The sequence below is a fragment of the Carassius gibelio genome, chromosome B24 (assembly GCF_023724105.1).
Source record: "Carassius gibelio isolate Cgi1373 ecotype wild population from Czech Republic chromosome B24, carGib1.2-hapl.c, whole genome shotgun sequence".
Classification (NCBI taxonomy): Eukaryota; Metazoa; Chordata; class Actinopteri; order Cypriniformes; family Cyprinidae; genus Carassius; species Carassius gibelio.
The window spans coordinates 3,518,721-3,537,044 of NC_068419.1; the positions used below are offsets into that span (position 1 = coordinate 3,518,721).

The 18,324-nt window shown below is 35.1% G+C and overlaps 1 protein-coding gene across 2 annotated transcripts; it reads left to right on the plus strand.

Moving 5' to 3' along the window:
- The first annotated feature begins 1,874 nt into the window (after positions 1 to 1,874).
- On the plus strand, positions 1,875 to 4,747 carry dcakd (dephospho-CoA kinase domain containing). Of its 2 annotated transcripts, XM_052595410.1 has the most exons (6): positions 1,875 to 1,964; positions 2,097 to 2,149; positions 2,511 to 2,623; positions 3,159 to 3,362; positions 3,453 to 3,540; positions 3,881 to 4,747. In XM_052595410.1, exons 3-6 carry the CDS (start codon positions 2,512 to 2,514, stop codon positions 4,164 to 4,166), a joined length of 690 nt encoding a protein of 229 aa, XP_052451370.1. In that variant the 5' UTR covers positions 1,875 to 1,964; positions 2,097 to 2,149; position 2,511; the 3' UTR covers positions 4,167 to 4,747. The 2 variants fall into 2 exon arrangements, with proteins under 2 accessions (XP_052451370.1, XP_052451371.1); XM_052595411.1 differs by having other exon boundaries at positions 1,924 to 2,149.
- Positions 4,748 to 18,324: the final 13,577 nt, after the last annotated feature.

Consider the following 18,324-nt stretch of genomic DNA (forward strand, 5'->3'; position numbering starts at 1 on the left):
AAGGCTGAGACACTCAAGAGCTATTTGATGACTATCAAACATAATACAAAGAGACTTGAACTAAAATAGCTCTGCTCATGCTGCTCTGGTGCCAATCACATGTAGAGCAGTGATTAACGCTGTCTCTTGTGATGATTGTCAACTTGACACTACTGTTGCAACATGCCTCATATGTGTGTCAGTTGTTTCTCAACCCTTCATAACTTCCTCATAATAACTGAAACATATATAACTGGAACCGAGATTAAGTACTGGATTATTTTATACTAAGCTGGCGATTAAGAGTGAGACTTAACATCTAGTGTAAGATTTAGTGGTGGAATTCTTAAGAGGATTTTAGTTTGTTTTATATTATATACTCGGTGCTGAAACCCTTAACTTTACATACTGACCCACAATTTCACTGATTTTACATTTGCACTCTTTTTAGAACGAGTTTCACTCAAACCTACTAGAACTGAAATCAAAGCCATTTTCTTCCTCTGTCTGTTTATATTTTGTTCCCAGCCTGTGGGTAAAGTTTCACTGGAAATCTCGATATGCCTTTGTCAGTGTACATTTATCATGTGATGTGGTGCTCTGAAACACATTTCCCTCTGTACTGTGTAAATATTTCTCTCTCTGACTGAATATGAATATGACTCTGATGATAGTATGATGTTGTTTCCATTGTGCACAACAGCTTTGCTTAATTGTTCTACAATCAAGTCAGACGGACCTTTTGCAATTTTATAATTTGTTCATAATATCCTAGGGGAAAAAAATCACATGTGAAATGGACTGTTTGACTTCTGACGTGTCCGAAAGTCATGTGCTGTACAATAAACAAATTACATTTTTCCTGGATTTCTGTTTTTATTAAAAACAAAACTCAAAGTAATCCTGCATTTTCACACATGGCAAATTGTGTAATTTGCTATTTTTATTATAACTATTAGTATTAATAGTTTAGAACTTTTAGGCATTTTTAACTGTATTGGTTAAACATAATAAAAGCCAAAGTTAATAAAAATGTTAATAAAAATGTAAAACTGCATTGATTCAACAAGGAAAAACATTATACATAAAACTCATTAAAAGAGTAAATTCACTTCAGTTAGTGATAAAGAAATACATGACCTACCCACATTCACAAGCTTTTTTTGTAGTAAAGTCTGGCATGATCTTTGGAGATGTTTGATCCTTTAATTTTCTTGGGGAAAAAATACATATACTTCAATAAATATACAATTTTACACTTCAATTAAAACAAAACTTAAGGGACAATAATTAGATTTATTATCATACACCAGGTCTGAAAATGACCTCATCCTCTTGCCTACTAAAAAAAATAAATAAATAAATAAATACATTTTATAGATATATATTTGTACCTTTTTATCCCTATGGGGTACATATTGTTACCTTAAAGGTACATATAGCTTTGTACTTTGTGGTATATAGCTCTATCATCTGATTAAACACAGTCAGAGTTGTTAATAATAGTCATTATGCTCACTAGAAAACTAGACGCAGTGTGTTCGAACAAGATTAACTGGTTTTAGGTTGACCACCTTTGTTCTATCCAAAACATTGTTTGTTTAAAAAGTAGGATTGATTCATTGTCTACAAGCGTAGAGAAATGACATAAGAAAACCACACATTGTGTTGGATGAAATCATTAACCAAATGTCAAAACAGTGCAAGATTTTTCAAGATAGCCTCTTGGAGATCTATTATTTCTGCTCTTGTCTGTCATTGCATAAATAACAAAGATGGCATTAAACCAGTTTGTTGGTTCAGGTAGGTGTTTAGCAATCATTAAAAAAAGGATGGAAATGTAGACGTTTTACTTAAAAACGTGTTTTTACCTACAAAACAGGGTTGTCGTTGCGCTCCAGGCCGCGTGGCGGCGCTTGTTTGACGCGTTAAAATCGTTTACAAAGGAAGTAGAGGAAGAGAGACTTTACGTTCGAAGCGCACAGGTCAATGTTATGAACACAAATAATGGGATTATATTTATCTAGCATTATTATAGAGCCACCAGACCCTTTAAATACTTGCTTCTAACTAGCATATTGTGTTTTGAAATTCATCTCTGTTTTTCATCTATGCAGAAACGCGTTTATAATTTCTGTTTCACGTTTATGAAGTAGGTCATTGCTGTTGGGTAAGTGCGTCTTCTGTATATTTTTAACATTTTTAAATGTCAGTGCTGTTTATTAACGTCATAAGTCACATTATTATTGTGGTATGGGTGATTTTTAACCCAAGCAAAATGTAACTTAAGTTTTACCACTTTATGTGTTAAACATAGCAAGACAGCTATCATTATGAAGTCATTATTGAAATTAGAAATGTTGTTTGAATCTAGATGACCGATTAATCGTGTATTTACATATTTATGTGCCCGCATTTTAAATTGAAGTTCCAGTAAAGGCCGCTAGAAGGCGCCAATGACCAACATTCATCAGCCACATACTGTATAATTAGATGTTAGAGGGTAAATAACTATGATTTGTGTGTTTCAGCATGTTTCTTGTGGGGTTAACTGGAGGCATTGCCTCAGGGAAGAGCACAGTGTCTTCTCAGCTGAAAGAACTGGGCTGTCCTGTCATCGATGCGGATGTGGTGGCCCGGAAAGGTGTTTAGTGCTTGTTAGTCCTTAGTGTATTATAACATTACTTTGTAAAGTAATTCATAGGATTTTGTGTTTTGAAAAAAAAAAAAGAAAAGAAAAAAAGGTAGGCAGCATGTAGAAAATTAACTTTTTCTTAAGATAACAAATTAATGAAAATAAAATTCAATTTCATTTAATTGTAAAAACTTAAATAACTTTAGTAAGTGTGTATTCTAGATTCATTTTTTATAGTTTAAATATTAAATCAATATATAAATGTAATTTATAATGTGTATAGATTTTTATTTAATTGAATAATAAAAATTAACGATTTTTTTATTGGAAAAAAATGTACATACACATATAAAAATTATTGGCTTAAAATTGGTAAAAAATAATATAGTGCGTATTAATACATACTTTATCAAATATTTAATATTTTTAGCTATAATCATTTTAAAATAATAATAAAAAAATTGATTTAATGATATTATTTATTTAATATAAATTGATTTATTCAATCAGTGCTTTAATTGTGTGATTTTTCTTTGTGTATCAGTGGTGGAGCCCCAGAGTCCAGCATACAGACTGATCGTGCAGCATTTTGGACGTGAAATTTTGTTAGACAATGGCGAGATTGACAGACAGAAACTGGGGCAGATCATCTTCTCCAGCCCCGAGAAACGAAAACTTCTCAACTCCATCACACACCCAGAAATACATAAAGAAATGTTCAAACAAATACTGCTGTACTTCCTTAAAGGTATACTCACACATGCACATAATCAAACAGAGAATGATAAAAGTGTAGCAAAATCTCCTGAACTAATGTTTATTGCTGGTGGATCTTTAGGCTACAGATATGTGGTTTTGGATGTGCCGCTGCTTTTCGAAACACGACGCCTCACTCGTTTCCTAACACACACGGTTGTCGTTTACTGGTATGATGTTTTTTCTCTCTTCCATTTTCCTTGTTTTCATAAATATAAGTCAGACTGGGTTGTGTGATACTGTAGTTTTTAAAGCAAATAAAGGGTCTTTCAGTGTTATTTTAGAATTATTTATTAAGTTTCTTTTATTACTTGTTTACATTTTTGTATTATTTATTTACAATTTATTTTAAATTCAGCTTTTCAGGGAAGGACTTTGTTTTTCTTTAATGGAATATTTATTAAACTTTTTTGTAATTTTTAATTTAGTCTCTCATCACAGTTAACGGTTTTAACAAATTTAACAGTAATAAGCCTGGTCTCTTCAGCTCATGTGTCTGTATTTGGGCAGTGACCCGGCGACACAGCTGTCCCGTCTCATGCAGAGGGACGGTTTGAGTCAGGAGGAGGCCGAGCAGAGGATCGGCGCTCAGATGCCCCTCAAAGAGAAGCGTGGACTCGCCAGTCATGTGATCGAGAACTCGGGCTCTCGTGAGGACACTCACAGACAGGTGCTGAGGCTGCACACCAAGCTCGAGGACTCCATGGAGTTCCTGGTCATCAGGGCCATCGCCGTTGCAGCCGTCGCTGGGCTCGGCGGTCTGTTTTTATGTACAGTCAGACTGCTGGTCTCTTAGTAAACATACTGAAATGCTTCCACAACAATGGCAATAGGACTTAAAGGGATAGTGCACCCATAAATCTACATTCTGTCAACATTTGCTCATTATCTGCCGTCTTCTTTCTTCTGTGGAAGTGTGTGGACAGTGTTCCACAGAAGAAAGTAAAGTCCTATAGGTTTGTAACAATGTGAATAAATGATGACAGAATTTACATTTTTCAGTAAAGAAATGATTTTATATGCTAACATAGGTTTTTGTTGTCTAAATCATTTTTATGTGATGTTTAACCTCACTTTGTTGTTGATATTCTGACCTCACCACCGTCAGCCTGAGCTACATAAAGAGCCACATTTATGTTATTTGATTTGCACAGGCTGCGTTACTATAATCAACACAATTATTGTGATATTAGTCCTAAATGTAACACTGTATAAAACGGAACTATGACAACAATGCTTCTTTTTTAACTCGAAACATGTTTGTTTAATTCTGAATTCATGCATACATGGACTGAATGTATTGATGTCTTCTGCTGCTCTTTGTTAATATCAGATATTTTTATCTATATCTGAATTAAAAAAATGTCACAACTTGAATTGTTGCAGCAAATTCATTTTTTGTTATGCTTAATGACCCATCCAGTGATATGCAGGTTTAAGAAAAAAAAAAAAAATCACATTTGCAGATTTTCAGGATTATGCAAAATAGTTTCCCACACTTGTTAAAAGCAGTGTATCATTATATTAAATAAAACTAATTCTTAATAATAGATTATTATTATTATTTTTCACCATACTAATACTAATTATTTACATTCTATACATATATAAATAACATTTATTTTACGTATTGGTTTTAGTTTAGTTAAAATCTAATTAAAAAAATTAAGTAATACAAGTTAAATGTAAGTGTAAGGTAAGTAATGCGGGTAATTAAGAATCAATAAATATATATATATAAACCTTAATAAATAAAAAAAACATGACAACTAAAACTTTGGTTAAACAAAAACTGAACAACAGCTAATTAAAACCTAACATTAAACTATAAAATAAAATAACTGGTAAAATGTGTTAACCTGCAGCTTTTACCTAATTCAACAACAACGACAAAAAGTGTGTAGGTATAGACTGCTGTATTTAGGTTGGTTCAGTAATGTTTAATAAATATTTTGAATAATATTTTGACATAATTTAGTAATTAATTTCAGTGCATATGCATTTTTTAAAGCAATTTTTAACTCTCTTAGGCAACAGGTTTTGTTGCTGCAGCTCCATTTTTTTAGAGCGTTTATGTTCGTCTCGCTGTGTAAACATGAGCAATATACATGTACATCAGCCGGACACACAGACAGATATGACAGTTATGAGTTCTCTCTCTGTCTTCTTCACTCAGTCCTTCATCTTCAGGGTTGGCCTGTGGTGATGTTCTCTGTCTTTAATAAGCTGTTCTTATGCTAACACAGAGTGACGCGGGCCAGCGGCCCTGCACAGTAAGACCTCTCTGTGTGTGTGTGTGTGTGTGTGTGTGTGTGTGTGTGTGTGTGTGTGTGTGTGAGAGAGAGAGATGGTCAAGGTTTTAAGATTGTGCATCTGTCATTATGCAATGGATAGAGATTGTGTGTGTGTGTGTGTGTGTGTGAATGCAGTCCTGTCAGAGCACTTTAGTCTGAAACAAACATAATCAAGTGTCTGCATATCAAGAGCTAAAGTATCTAGAGTGAAAAGTAAACTTTTTGAACACTGTCACTTTGAGAAATGTTATGGGTGAAATTACCAGAAACATCTCAAAAATCACAAGTAACTAAAAAATGAGGTTTTTTTTGGCATAAAATTTTAAAAAACATTTTTAGTACCACACACACATATATGTGTATATATATATATATGTGTGTATATATATATATATATATATATATATATATTTTTTTTTTTTTTTCTTTTTTTTTTTTAAGTAATGATGCTGAAAATACAGCTGCGCATCATAAGAATAAATTATAATAAATTATAAATCTCCCAGGGAAAATTTCCTTGTTGTATCAAAAATAAATAAATAAAAAAGTTATTTTATTGCTCATAAAAGAACTTTGCAACAATTGTGTCACACCCCACTGATATGATTAGCACTTCAAAGAACTTTGTGTGGTGTCCTGATTGTGACCATGCATTTGTTTCTGCTAAAAACCTTCTGTGTTATAGTCCCACTTTATCAGCTCCTAACTTGTCTTTGCCTTTCAAGCTATAAGTTGACGCAAGATGATCCTGTCTGTTACTTTACCAAGAAGTTTTTGAAGTCTCAACAAAACTATAGTATCATCGAAAAGGAAGCTCTTGCATTAGTAATGGCACTCAGGCATTTTGAAATCTATGTTGGAGGTAGTTGTACCCCTCGTATTGTTTACACTGACCATAACCCTCTTGTCTTCCTGTCTGGAACCAACGTCCTGTTTTGTGGTAATTAAAGCAGTTAAAGGGTTAGTTCAGCCAAAAAGGAAAATGATGTCATTAATGACTCACCCTCATGTCGTTCCAAACCCGTGAGACCTCCGTTTATCTTCAGAACAGAGTTTAAGATATTTTAGATTTAGTCCGAGAGCTCTCAGTCCTTCCATTGAAGCTGTGTGTACGGTCTACTGTCCAAGGTAAGAAAAGCATCATCAAAGTAGTCCATGTGACATCAGACGGTCGGTTAGAATTTGTTGAAGCATCGAAAATACATTTTGGTCCAAAAAATAGCAAAAACTACGACTTTATTCAGCATTGTCTTCTCTTCCGTGTCTGTTGTGAACATGTTCTGCTGACGTGTTATCTTTGTTATTTGCCGCATCAGAAAACACATCAGCAGCGTCATACGTCATCAGCGCCATGAACGCACCTAAACAGACCAGTGGTGGACAGTAACAGAGTTTTATTTTGAGTAACTTTTACTTTTACTTCACTACATTCCAAAGCATAAGATCGTACTTTTAACTTCACTACATTTCATAAAACATATCGTTACTCCCTATAATATATCACGTGCTCCAACACGCAGAAGCGGTGTCTGATTCATCATGAACGAACTGAGTCTTTTCAAAATAAACTTTAATCGGATCGCGAATCGCACCAAACGATTCGTTTACAAATTAGAATGATCCGATTGCAGCTGTTCTGGAGTCGACCACTCACTGATTCAAATGAACCGTTTAGTCCGAGTCTACAGAAGTAAGAACCGGCAGATCTTGTGAGCGCACGTGCGTCTGATGTTGCTAAAAGTAAGTTATTAATGTGGAAATTTAAGATTAATTATTGTAACTGAAAATCATATTTAGGTCAAAATTGTCAGTTGTTTGGGAACTAAATCCGCTGTAAAGAGTGATCTGTTTAAGCCCACTGAAATGCTCGAGTGCAAACGATGCAGACACATCAATCAGCGTCTCTGTGTTTTAGGTTAAAAAAATAAAATAAAATAACCTTAAACTAACACAGATTAAATAAAATAACTCATGCATGTCCAAATTCCCCGCTACCATAATATTAACAGTTTTATTAAAATGCTACCATGACATCTGTTTTTATATTGTGTATCAACAGTAACGTTATAACATATGTATATTGTTTGGATTAACTAGACGAGTAACGTTAGACACATGAATGTTTATTCATAACCGTACTGAAAATAAGTAAATATTGTAGCTGATGCTAAATGTCTAGCTAACAAGCTTGCTGGTGCTAACTTGAGGTAATTTTTATAAATAATGTCCAAATATTTTTATTCAACCACCTATATATATATATATGTATATAGATTACATCTAGGGACAAAAGAAAGGATGTAATGTTCAGAACATGGTAACTACAGTAATTATCAAAGAGGGGAAGAGATGCACCCCATTTTTTTACACCACAGACGAGGTTTGAGAAGGAAAAAATCATTATGAAAATATAATTATATTTTCCTTAAAATGTTCTTCCTAACTTCAGGCCTTATTATCATGTCATATATAACTGTGATGTTCTGTAAAACCACAAACTTTAAAAGACAAATCCATATCAGCAACAAAAATATATCTTGACTCCATAGTGGTTATTTTGGAAAAAAATCCCAGGTATTTTGAGCAGTAGGATTATAAATATATATAAAAAAGTGCTAATATAAAATTAAATTAGCCTATACAAAATTGTAAACATCTATCTTTCAGTACTTTTTTACTTAAGTACACAACAAATTGAGTACTTTTGTACTTTCACTTGAGTAAAACTGAAAAAGGAGTACTTTTACTTTTACTGGAGTAATATTTTATTATACGTATCTGTACTTTTACTCAAGTTTATTTATTTAATTTTAACCTTTTTTTGCCTGTGAGGGGCCTAGACGCGCCGCGGAGCGTCAGACGCGCGTGAGGACCAAACGCAGCAGAAAGGTAGGAAACTTCACTCCTCTTATTATTTCTCTTTTACTATAGCGATTTATTTTTAGATATGTGATCCGAGTCTTTCATAGATTTGTAGAGTTATCAGAGTATAGAGTTATTAGAGAAATTTAGTTATTTTTTACATTCTTTGGTCGAAGTTTTCAGATCGGCACTTCGGAGCCTGTTCGCGACTCTGTTGATTCAGATCGGCACTTCGGAGCCTGTTCGCGACTCGGTTGATTCAGATCGGCACTTCGGAGCCTGTTCCCGACTCGGTTGATTCAGATCGACACTTCGGAGCCTGTTCGCGACTCGGTTGATTCAGATCGGGACTTCGGAGCCTGTTCCCGACTCGGTTGATTCAGATCGACACTTCGGAGCCTGTTCCCGACTCGGTTGATTCCAGAGATGGGACCAAGTCACACATGTGCAAGTCTCAAGTAAGTCTCAAGTCTTAACCTTCAAGTCTCAAGTAAGTCCCAAGTATTTTTTTCTTGGGCAAGTCAAGTCAAGTCAAGTCACAAGCTATGTCAAGTCAAGTCCAAGTCAAGTCACCTTAATATTGTTATTTTACCTGCAGAATCTGATCTTAATAAAGTTAAAAAGACAAGATATAAGTAACTGTCAGTAAATTAAAATAATTTGGATTTGCATTGTAAATACTCATGTTCAGTAAAATACATCATGGAATCAAACAAAATTGTAACTTCCTAAAATTATTTATTTTTCACTTCTGCCAACAGTGTTTGAAATGTTTTACATTTTCAACATTGAGTCCATAAAACAAATAATAGCTAAACATCCAACAGACTCCTCTCTGAACACCTCTCTCTCTCTCTCTCTCTCAAACACAGTTTACATACAACATTAAACTGTTACATTTCTCCTCTCTCTCTCACACACACACACACACACTCTCTCTCTCTCTCTCTCTCTCTCTCTCTCTTTCTCTCAGAGTATAGAATATAAATATGACGTATTTTCAGTTGTTTCATACTTTTTTGTTATGTACAGTACAGACCAAAAGTTTGGACACACCTTCTCATTCAAACAGTTTTCTTTATTTTCATGACTATGAAAATTGTAGATTCACACTGAAGGCATCAAAACTATGAATTAACACATGTGGAATTATATATGGAATTATAAACATAACAAAAAAGTGTGAAACAACCAAAAATATGTAATATTCTTGGTTTTTCAAAGTAGCCACTTTTTGCTTTGATTACTGCTTTGCACACTCTTGGCATTCTCTTGATGAGCTTCAAGAGGTAGTCACCTGAAATGGTCTTCAACAGTCTTGAAGGAGTTCCCCGAGAGATGCTTAGCACTAGTTGGCCCTTTTGCCTTCTGTCTGCGGTCCAGCTCACCCCTAAACCATCTGGATTGGGTTCAGGTCCGGTGACTGTGGAGGCCAGTTCATCTGGCGCAGCACCATCACTTAAAATACGTCATATTTATATTCTGTTCTGTATATATATATATATATATATATATATATATATATATATATATATATATATATATATATGCACTTCTCATGATTGGGTAATCGCGGCAGCTACATTAGTTTTTCTGATTAATTGTTTTGCTCTATGAGAAAGACAAGGTAACAAAATATTCGAGGCTTATGCCCCCTTAGCCCAGCCCTAGCGCCGACCCTGGAATGCGTTTTTTTCAAGGCCTGCTAGCGGATCATTAGGGGCCGTTCACATCACGTCTTTTGCGCGCGCAAGTACGTTATTTCCAATGTAGGCGCGCGGTATGCGCGCTCATAATGATAGCAACGCGCGCGCGTCGCACCGCATCGAGTTAAAAACTTCTAAACTTTTCAGAATGCCGCAAGCGCACCGCAGGTCATGTGACAATAACTAACCAATCAGCTTCATCCTTTCCCGTATCAACGTTGAAAGCTCAGCTAAGATGAAGTAACAGCTGTTCATAGCTGTATATGGATTGCCATTTTGAAATGAATTTAGTAGCAGAGCTACTGCGAGCGATTTTTAGTGCTGCAAATCCATTTATACTTTGCTGAAATTTCCGCGTCTTCACTGATAGAGAGCGTGTCATGGATGCTTAGCAACGACAGACGCCCCAGGAGCACTTCTGCACGAGCGCTTTGGAAAGAAGGAGAAAGCGGCGCGACTAGCGTTTTCCACGCGTTTTTAGGCGCGAACTATTGAAGACAAAAGCGATGACCCTCGGTACCTCTCAGGCTGACATGTTGATGTGATGTGATATCTGATTTAAGTGGGCGTGGTGTGTGTAAGGTAGAGAGGGCATGACTGATGATAGTGTCCTGATCCAGTCACGACGCTATTCTCAGCCTGCGCTCCAGCTGAGTAATCAACTTTATTTAAAAAAATAATTTATATATTTTATATTAAAACTGAAAACATGATGTGATTAACACTCAAGTCATTCAAGTCATCGTGTCTCAAGTCAAGTCAAGTCCCGAGTCTTTAACTTCCAAGTCCGAGTCAAGTCTCAAGTCCTAAAAATAGCGACTCGAGTCGACTCGAGTCCAAGTCACCAAGTCACAAGTCCCCATGTCTGGTTGATTCAGATCGACACTTCGGAGCCTGTTCGCGACTCGGTTGATTCAGATCGACACTTCGGAGCCTGTTCGCGACTCGGTTGATTCAGATCGACACTTCGGAGCCTGTTCGCGACTCGGTTGATTCGGATCGACACTTCGGAGCCTGTTCGCGACTCGGTTGATTCAGATCGGCACTTCGGAGCCTGTTCCCGACTCGGTTGATTCAGATCGACACTTCGGAGCCTGTTCGCGACTCGGTTGATTCAGATCGGGACTTCGGAGCATGTTTGAGATTTTTTTTTAATTCAGATCTGGACATCGAAGCAGGAAGTGTTTGTCAAACAGTTAATTGGTGATAAATGAATATTTGGACTTGAGGCTTTTTTTTACCTGTCGATTCAGCATGTATATGGACCCACACACAAAGTTGGACACACTCTAGACTTAATCATCTTCATCCATTGTTATTAAGGAAGTTATTCATAAACGTACTGAAAATAAGTAAATATTGTTAGCTGATGCTAACTGTCTAGCTAACAAGCTTGCTGGTGTTAACTTGAATTAATTTTTATAAATAATATTTGTATTCAACCACCTATATATATATATATATATAGCATCTGGGGAGAAAAGAAAGGATGTGATGTTCAGAACATGGTAACTACAGTAATTATCAAAGAGGGGAAGAGATGCACCTCGTTTGGCCAGGGGTGTTTTTACACCACAGACAAGGTTTGAGAAGGAAAAACTCATTATGAAAATATAATTATATTTTCCTTAAAATCTTCAGGCCTTATTATCATGTCATATATAACTGTGATGTTCTGTAAAACAACAAACTTTAAAATACTTTGTTCTTACTGGTGAAAATCAGATGGTCATCTCTGTTTTCTCTCAGGTACATCACAGTGTAAGCTTCACAGTTAACATTACTCTCATCAGTGTAGTCCATATCAAGAACAAAAATATATCTTGACTCCATATAGTGGTTATTTTGGAAAACATCCCAGGTATTTTGAGCAGTAGGATTTTAAAAAAAAAATTGCTAATATTAAACTAAATTAGCCTATATAAAATTGCAAACATCTATCTTTCAGTACTTTTTTACTTAATTACATAAAAAATTTAGTACTTTTGTACTTTCACTTGAGTAAAATTGAAAAAGGAGTACTTTTACTTTTACTGGAGTAATATTTTATTATACGTATCTGTACTTTTACTCAAGTACTTGATTTGTGTACTTCGTCCACCACTGCAACAGACCCAGAAGAGAAGACAATGCAGAATAAATTCGTAAAGTTAGTCATTTTCGGACCAAAGGGAAGAAGAGAAGGGAAAAGGGAAAACTGAGAAAACAAAAACTCTTGACTGACCCCAGAACAGTAGAAATTATGTCACAGGATGTAACGCATGTAAATGTCTTTGCTGTCCCTTTTGATCAGTTTAACACATCATTGAAAAATAAAATAGAATATTTATTGCTTTACGGTATTAAAAACTATGTTGCAAGAAAGTTGTTGTTCCTAAAAACAGGCATCATTTTAGTAAGTTATTTATAAGTAATGAAAATTAGGTGGCAAATTCATATTTTCTTATTGTTCCTTCTCATTTCTTACTGTAAAACTTCTGGTTCCCTTTCAAGGATCCAAAGATGTTGAGTTTTAATTCACAGCTTCTTGAATGAGTGGTTTGTATGGGACAGGCAGCAATAGAGAAGCATTTGATATACAGTTTTTTAGGATTAACTGTGTGTCCTGTAGATATTTTCCCTAAACTCTCTCTCTCTCTCTCTCTTTCTGTGGCCTGCAGGCTCGTCCACATCATAACACACTGTCGATGCACCCAGCCCTATCACAACACGTCAGCTGGAAAACACCCACCAAATGAGAAGTGACAGCTGCTTGTGTGTGCGTGTGGCCTGAATGTGGAAACTTATTTAATATACTGAATTTGACTTCTTAAAGTATTGGATAAAAATGCACATCAGGGCTCGAGAAGAGTGATTAAGCATGTTTCCATGAATACTTGGCAACACCTGTGGTTTTCTTTAAGAAAGCTAACAAGCTTGACCTATAATGATATTCTACTTTTATCTATTCAGGCTCTAAAAGGGATAGTTTACCCAAAAATGAAAATCATCTCATGTCGTTCCATGTCTGTATATGAAGCACAAAGGTCCATGCAAAATAAAAGTTAAAGGCATCCAATATTGTTTGGTTTCCAATGTTTTTGGCGTTTCTCCAGTATCTATTTATTACTTCGTATTACTGTAAAAATTATAATTTGTATTGTTTTCCATTACAGATATTTAAAAATCATGAAATCATGAAGGAAAATGTATAAAAATTAAGCCAGTTTGTGCTTAAAACAAGAAAATAATCATGTTTTGTCTTTGAATTTTGCCTCTCTCTTTTTTCTTTTAAGCATATTTTTACTTAATTGTCTATATAATTTAAAGGTGCTGTAGGGAACTTTTGTAAAAAAAAATATATTTTTTAAAATATTTATTAAACCTGTCATTATGTCCTGACAGTAGAATATGAGACAGATAATCTGTGAAAAAATCAAGCTCCTCTGGCTCCTCCCAGTGTCTTATTGCCATTTTTCAGAAACTCCATCGCTCCCGGTAAAAATAACCAATCAGAGCTGCGGTCCGTAACTTTGTTTGTGTTCAAAATGTAGAAAAATTTATATAATAAGCGAGTACACCATGAATCCATTTTCCAAACCGTGTTTTTGGCTTGTCCTGAATCACTAGGGTGCACCTATAATAAGTGTTTATATTCGGACTATTTTAGATGCTTCGGGGGTACCGCAGCGGAGTAACCCAGTACCTTTGTGATTCTTCATAGACATAAAGCGAGAGAAGTAGCTCCGGCTACGATGTTCTTCCGCAAGACGCAAGCAGTTCTGTTTATTAACCGCTAGAGCGTCAAAAGTTCCCTATCGCAGCTTTAAGCGTAAGGGCCAGAATATAAAATATAATTTATAATATAGTTATTCTCAGATTTTATTCCTGATTTTAAGACTGTGATGCTGAAGCATCTCTCAAGTGCAACCATGTAAAATCTAAATCATTCATTTGTACCTTGCAAATGTAGCTGGAACAATCTGAAAGCGCATTTCACACATTCGATATATCAAGTAAATCTAAATTGCAGCTACAGTACATGACATTAGATCACAGCAGTGCTACCGCTTGTCATTTACAGTTTGGAGGCTGCCAGAGCAGATAAAGCACCAGCTGACCCACATGCGGCCCACCTGCCAGTCCAGGCTCAGCGGGCCGCGTCTCGCTCTGAGCTAAAGGTGAGATCTGCTCCGTGTCCGCTGCTCCTGACCTGCCCTGAACTCCTGTCACACTGAGACAGCTGCTGGTGTCACTGGCCATGAGAGGAGGGCCAGACAAATCTCTTCATCTGCTCTGCACCCTGTTACCTGAAGCCATGACTTTGCCCAGTGACATTTACATCATCTGAGCACCACAAACATCTGGGAGGAGATTAATAATATAATTCCACCAATCACAAGCAGCACCGCCCCTTCAACACAGCCATCAAGCCACGCCCATCTTGCAATTCCACCCTATTGTACTGAATGAAAATGAATTGAATTTGGGGATTGGTATTTTGATGCATTAAACATATTTAAGAAGCTTTTATCTTTTATCTAATTTCTTTAGAGTAAAAATGATTTAGTTAATTAGTTAGCTAATTATTTGTTTAGTTAAAATTATCCTGTAAATTTGAGAAAATTTTCTTTCTAGGTCAAAAAAAAAAAAAAAAGTATTTCATGAAACATTCTCTACAAAACAGCCAAAACATTTTTCCATTCTATTTTAAAGTGTCTTCTGGAAGTCTCAGCTTATAGTTAAAAATAAAAAGCACTGACCTGTTTGTTGGTCTGGAAAATACACTGTTTTGCATTAATTAAGCTTTACAATTTATTATGATCATGATAATACATAATTATTTTCAGATTTAAAAAATGTGGGATGGTAAAGCATATTTCAAGTGTATTGTTAAAGTGCGCACAAGCTTATTAATTAACTGAAACCAAAATGGAAAAAAAAGTATATATATATATATATATATGTATTCATTAATTTAAGTAAACACTGACTGAAATAAAATATATTTTTATATATATTTTATATATTTATAAAATATATTTAAATTTTCATTAAGTGTTAATGTGTACTAGTAAAACTGAAATAAAAATGTATACAAAATTATATAGAATTAAAATAGAAAAGAAGATTAAAGCTGCTAAAAAAAGAAAAAAATACTAAAATCTTAGCTAAAATAAAAATGAAAACAGAACATATAAAAAAAAAAAAAACTAATTCAAAATATTAATAATAACTTCCAAAAATATTTCAGTTAACTAGTGTCTCAAAATATTCAAAAGCATTAATTGCACATACTAAAAAGTTTTATCCCGTCACCACTGTTGGTTTTCCAAGTAATTATTCCACTGAATTTAATTTCAAATTTAATTTTCCCAGTTCAGGGCTTTAATGTGAAATGTGTTTTTAAGGCTTTAGAGCTTGTAGTTTCATAAAGAGTTGCATAGAATTTGGTCTTTCCCATTTAAGTATAGATTAAGTTGTATTTGCATGGCTTAAAGTCAGCGGGGGCTGTTACAAATATGGCTGCAGTGAACTGACATTGCTAAATTAATAATACAATTAAAATGTAGGAAAGTTCAGCAAACCTTTTTTTGATGTTTCTGGCTGCACAGCAGCTGCTGATTCACAGATCCTTCAGAAAAACCCCAAGGTTAGATATAAGGAGCTACTTTTCATCAGCCATTCATAATCTAATCTGATATCAACAGTGTGATGTTGTGAAGCCTCTTACTGAAGGAAGGAGCAGTCAAAATCTATATTAAACCCAACAGCAGCCCATGTGTCAGCGCCACAAATGACTAAAACTCCTTTCACATGTGACAAAGATGGTTGTATTAAAGTTTTAAAGGCACAGCAACAAAAACGTCCTTGTAGGAAAATAATCGCGAAAAACTAATTCATGAACTAAATGTAAAAACTAAAATAAAAAATTAATTCAAGTTGTCAATAAAAGATTTTTGTAGTTATTACAAAAATATATTTCTGTCATTCTAAAATTGTAAGTTTTATTCAATTTGTTACTTTCTTTTTTTGTTGTTGTGAATTTTACTATTAACATCTGAACGAAAACTCTAGTAAATCCTATATATCCTTTAAAATCTAGTGTTTTTTCGTTGTTGTTGCTGTTGTGGTCAGTATTTGGCAAATAACAATGGCAAACTTTAAACAGAGATTCCTGGTGTCGATAATCACATTACTGAAGATCTTGCTGGTCGGTGATGAGAGCGCTGTTAATGTAAGCAGGTGTCCTGCTGTAGACTCAAGTCTGTCTCGATGAGATAAGAAAACCAGACTTATCAAAGCGGTCTGGAAATGGCATTGCAATCTCATTATGCACGAAAATCACCTTCATCTCTGCCTGTCTGAAATCAACCCTACACTGACTTGATCTGCTGATTTACACTGAGCTGCCTGTGCTCTTTAACAGCTTAATCCATGGATAATAAGAGATTACTCTATGCGAGCTGAATGAAACGTGCAAGTTTTAAATACTTGCTCTCGCAAAAGCTCAACAGGCTGTGCGTTTTTTATTAACATCATGTTTCATCATTGCTTCACCGCCGAAAGCCTGTTATTGGCAGATCTCAGTCGATGAATTGTTTGTGTTGGAGTCTCAGACTGTTACCTTTCTCACCTGTCAGTCATCGGCTGTTTGTTTTCCATCCTCCGCGTCTTGATGTGCGCGACGGTGGGTATCTCTGTGTCTGAAATGACATTCTGATTACGATGACTCTAATTTGAGGATACACATAGACACCCCCAGAGGAAAGGAGCAGGGGCTTGTGGGTAGACTGACCTCTCCTTGATGTTTGGTTATTGGCTGTTTAGCAGACGCTTCTTTTCATGCACAGTGACTTACTAAGTACACTTACCACAGGCGAAGTCCTGGGGTTAAATACCCGGCTCAAGGCCACAGTGGGGCAGTTTTCCAGGTCATCAATTGCCCCTTTTGGGACCTGCGACAAATTTTAATTGAACTTACAGTAAGATGACTTTGACTGGAAGGGCCATATTTGATATCTGACATGTAAACCAGCTGCTTACCAGTTCCATAAAGCTCTGGTAAGTTCAGCGAATAGTTTATCCTCAGAAGAACTCATTATTGCAGATGGAAATGGACTTTGTCAGCTATCCAGTGTTTTTTCAGTGACGCTCAGTGGGTGGTCAGTGGCCATGCATCTGAGGTTGACACTATAGTTTCTTGGCATCGCCTACCATTTGAGATATAAATTGTTGTGGCTGGAATGAACTTGTGGTATATTTTACAGGAAGGTGTCTTACTTAATGCAGTTTGATATGTGCAAACACCATATGACATTCAGATTAAAGTCAGCATAAAATGGCATTCAAATCCATTTCGATGTGTGAAACGAGGCTCAACTAAAAGAAAAAAAACCCATAAAGCTGCAGCCTGTAACTTTTTTGTGTGTTCAAAATTTACATAATTTATATAATCAGCGAGAACACCATCTTTTTTCCAAACCGTGTTTTTGGCTTGTCCCGAATGATTAGTTCAGCTTGTTACTCAAGTCATGGGTTGTATGGTTACTTTTATATTCAGACAGACGTCTAGACAACATGTCCATGCGCATCCATTACTGCAACACACTAACTAACTTTTGTTTAGTATTCAAAACCTGTTAAAAAAAAGTCTGTGTACATATATCCTAGAAACTAAATAAAAATGACAAAGTGCATAGTTAAAACTTAAACTAAAATAAAAATGAAAACTGAAAATGTATTAAAAATATTTGCTATTGCTGCAAGCTTTATTCCAATAATGTTAGCCAGCATTAAATTAATGCATTAAGCAGCTAACTGGTTAACATTATGTCTTGCAAAGTCATTTCAGAGAACTATAAACGTGATCAGTAGATTTTACTTACAAAAAAGTGCTGAAAACATATAAAATATAAGGTATAAGATAAAACGTATGTGAATAAAGATAAGATAAAAATATAAGATTAAACATCAGTGAATAAAGTTTAAAGTATATTATTTTTTAGGTCTTAACTAGCTGATTTGGTGGTTTTAACAGACATCTTTAAATGAAAGCTTACTGACTTAGTTTACCCAATGCAATGAGTTTCTTCACTAATCAGATTTTACA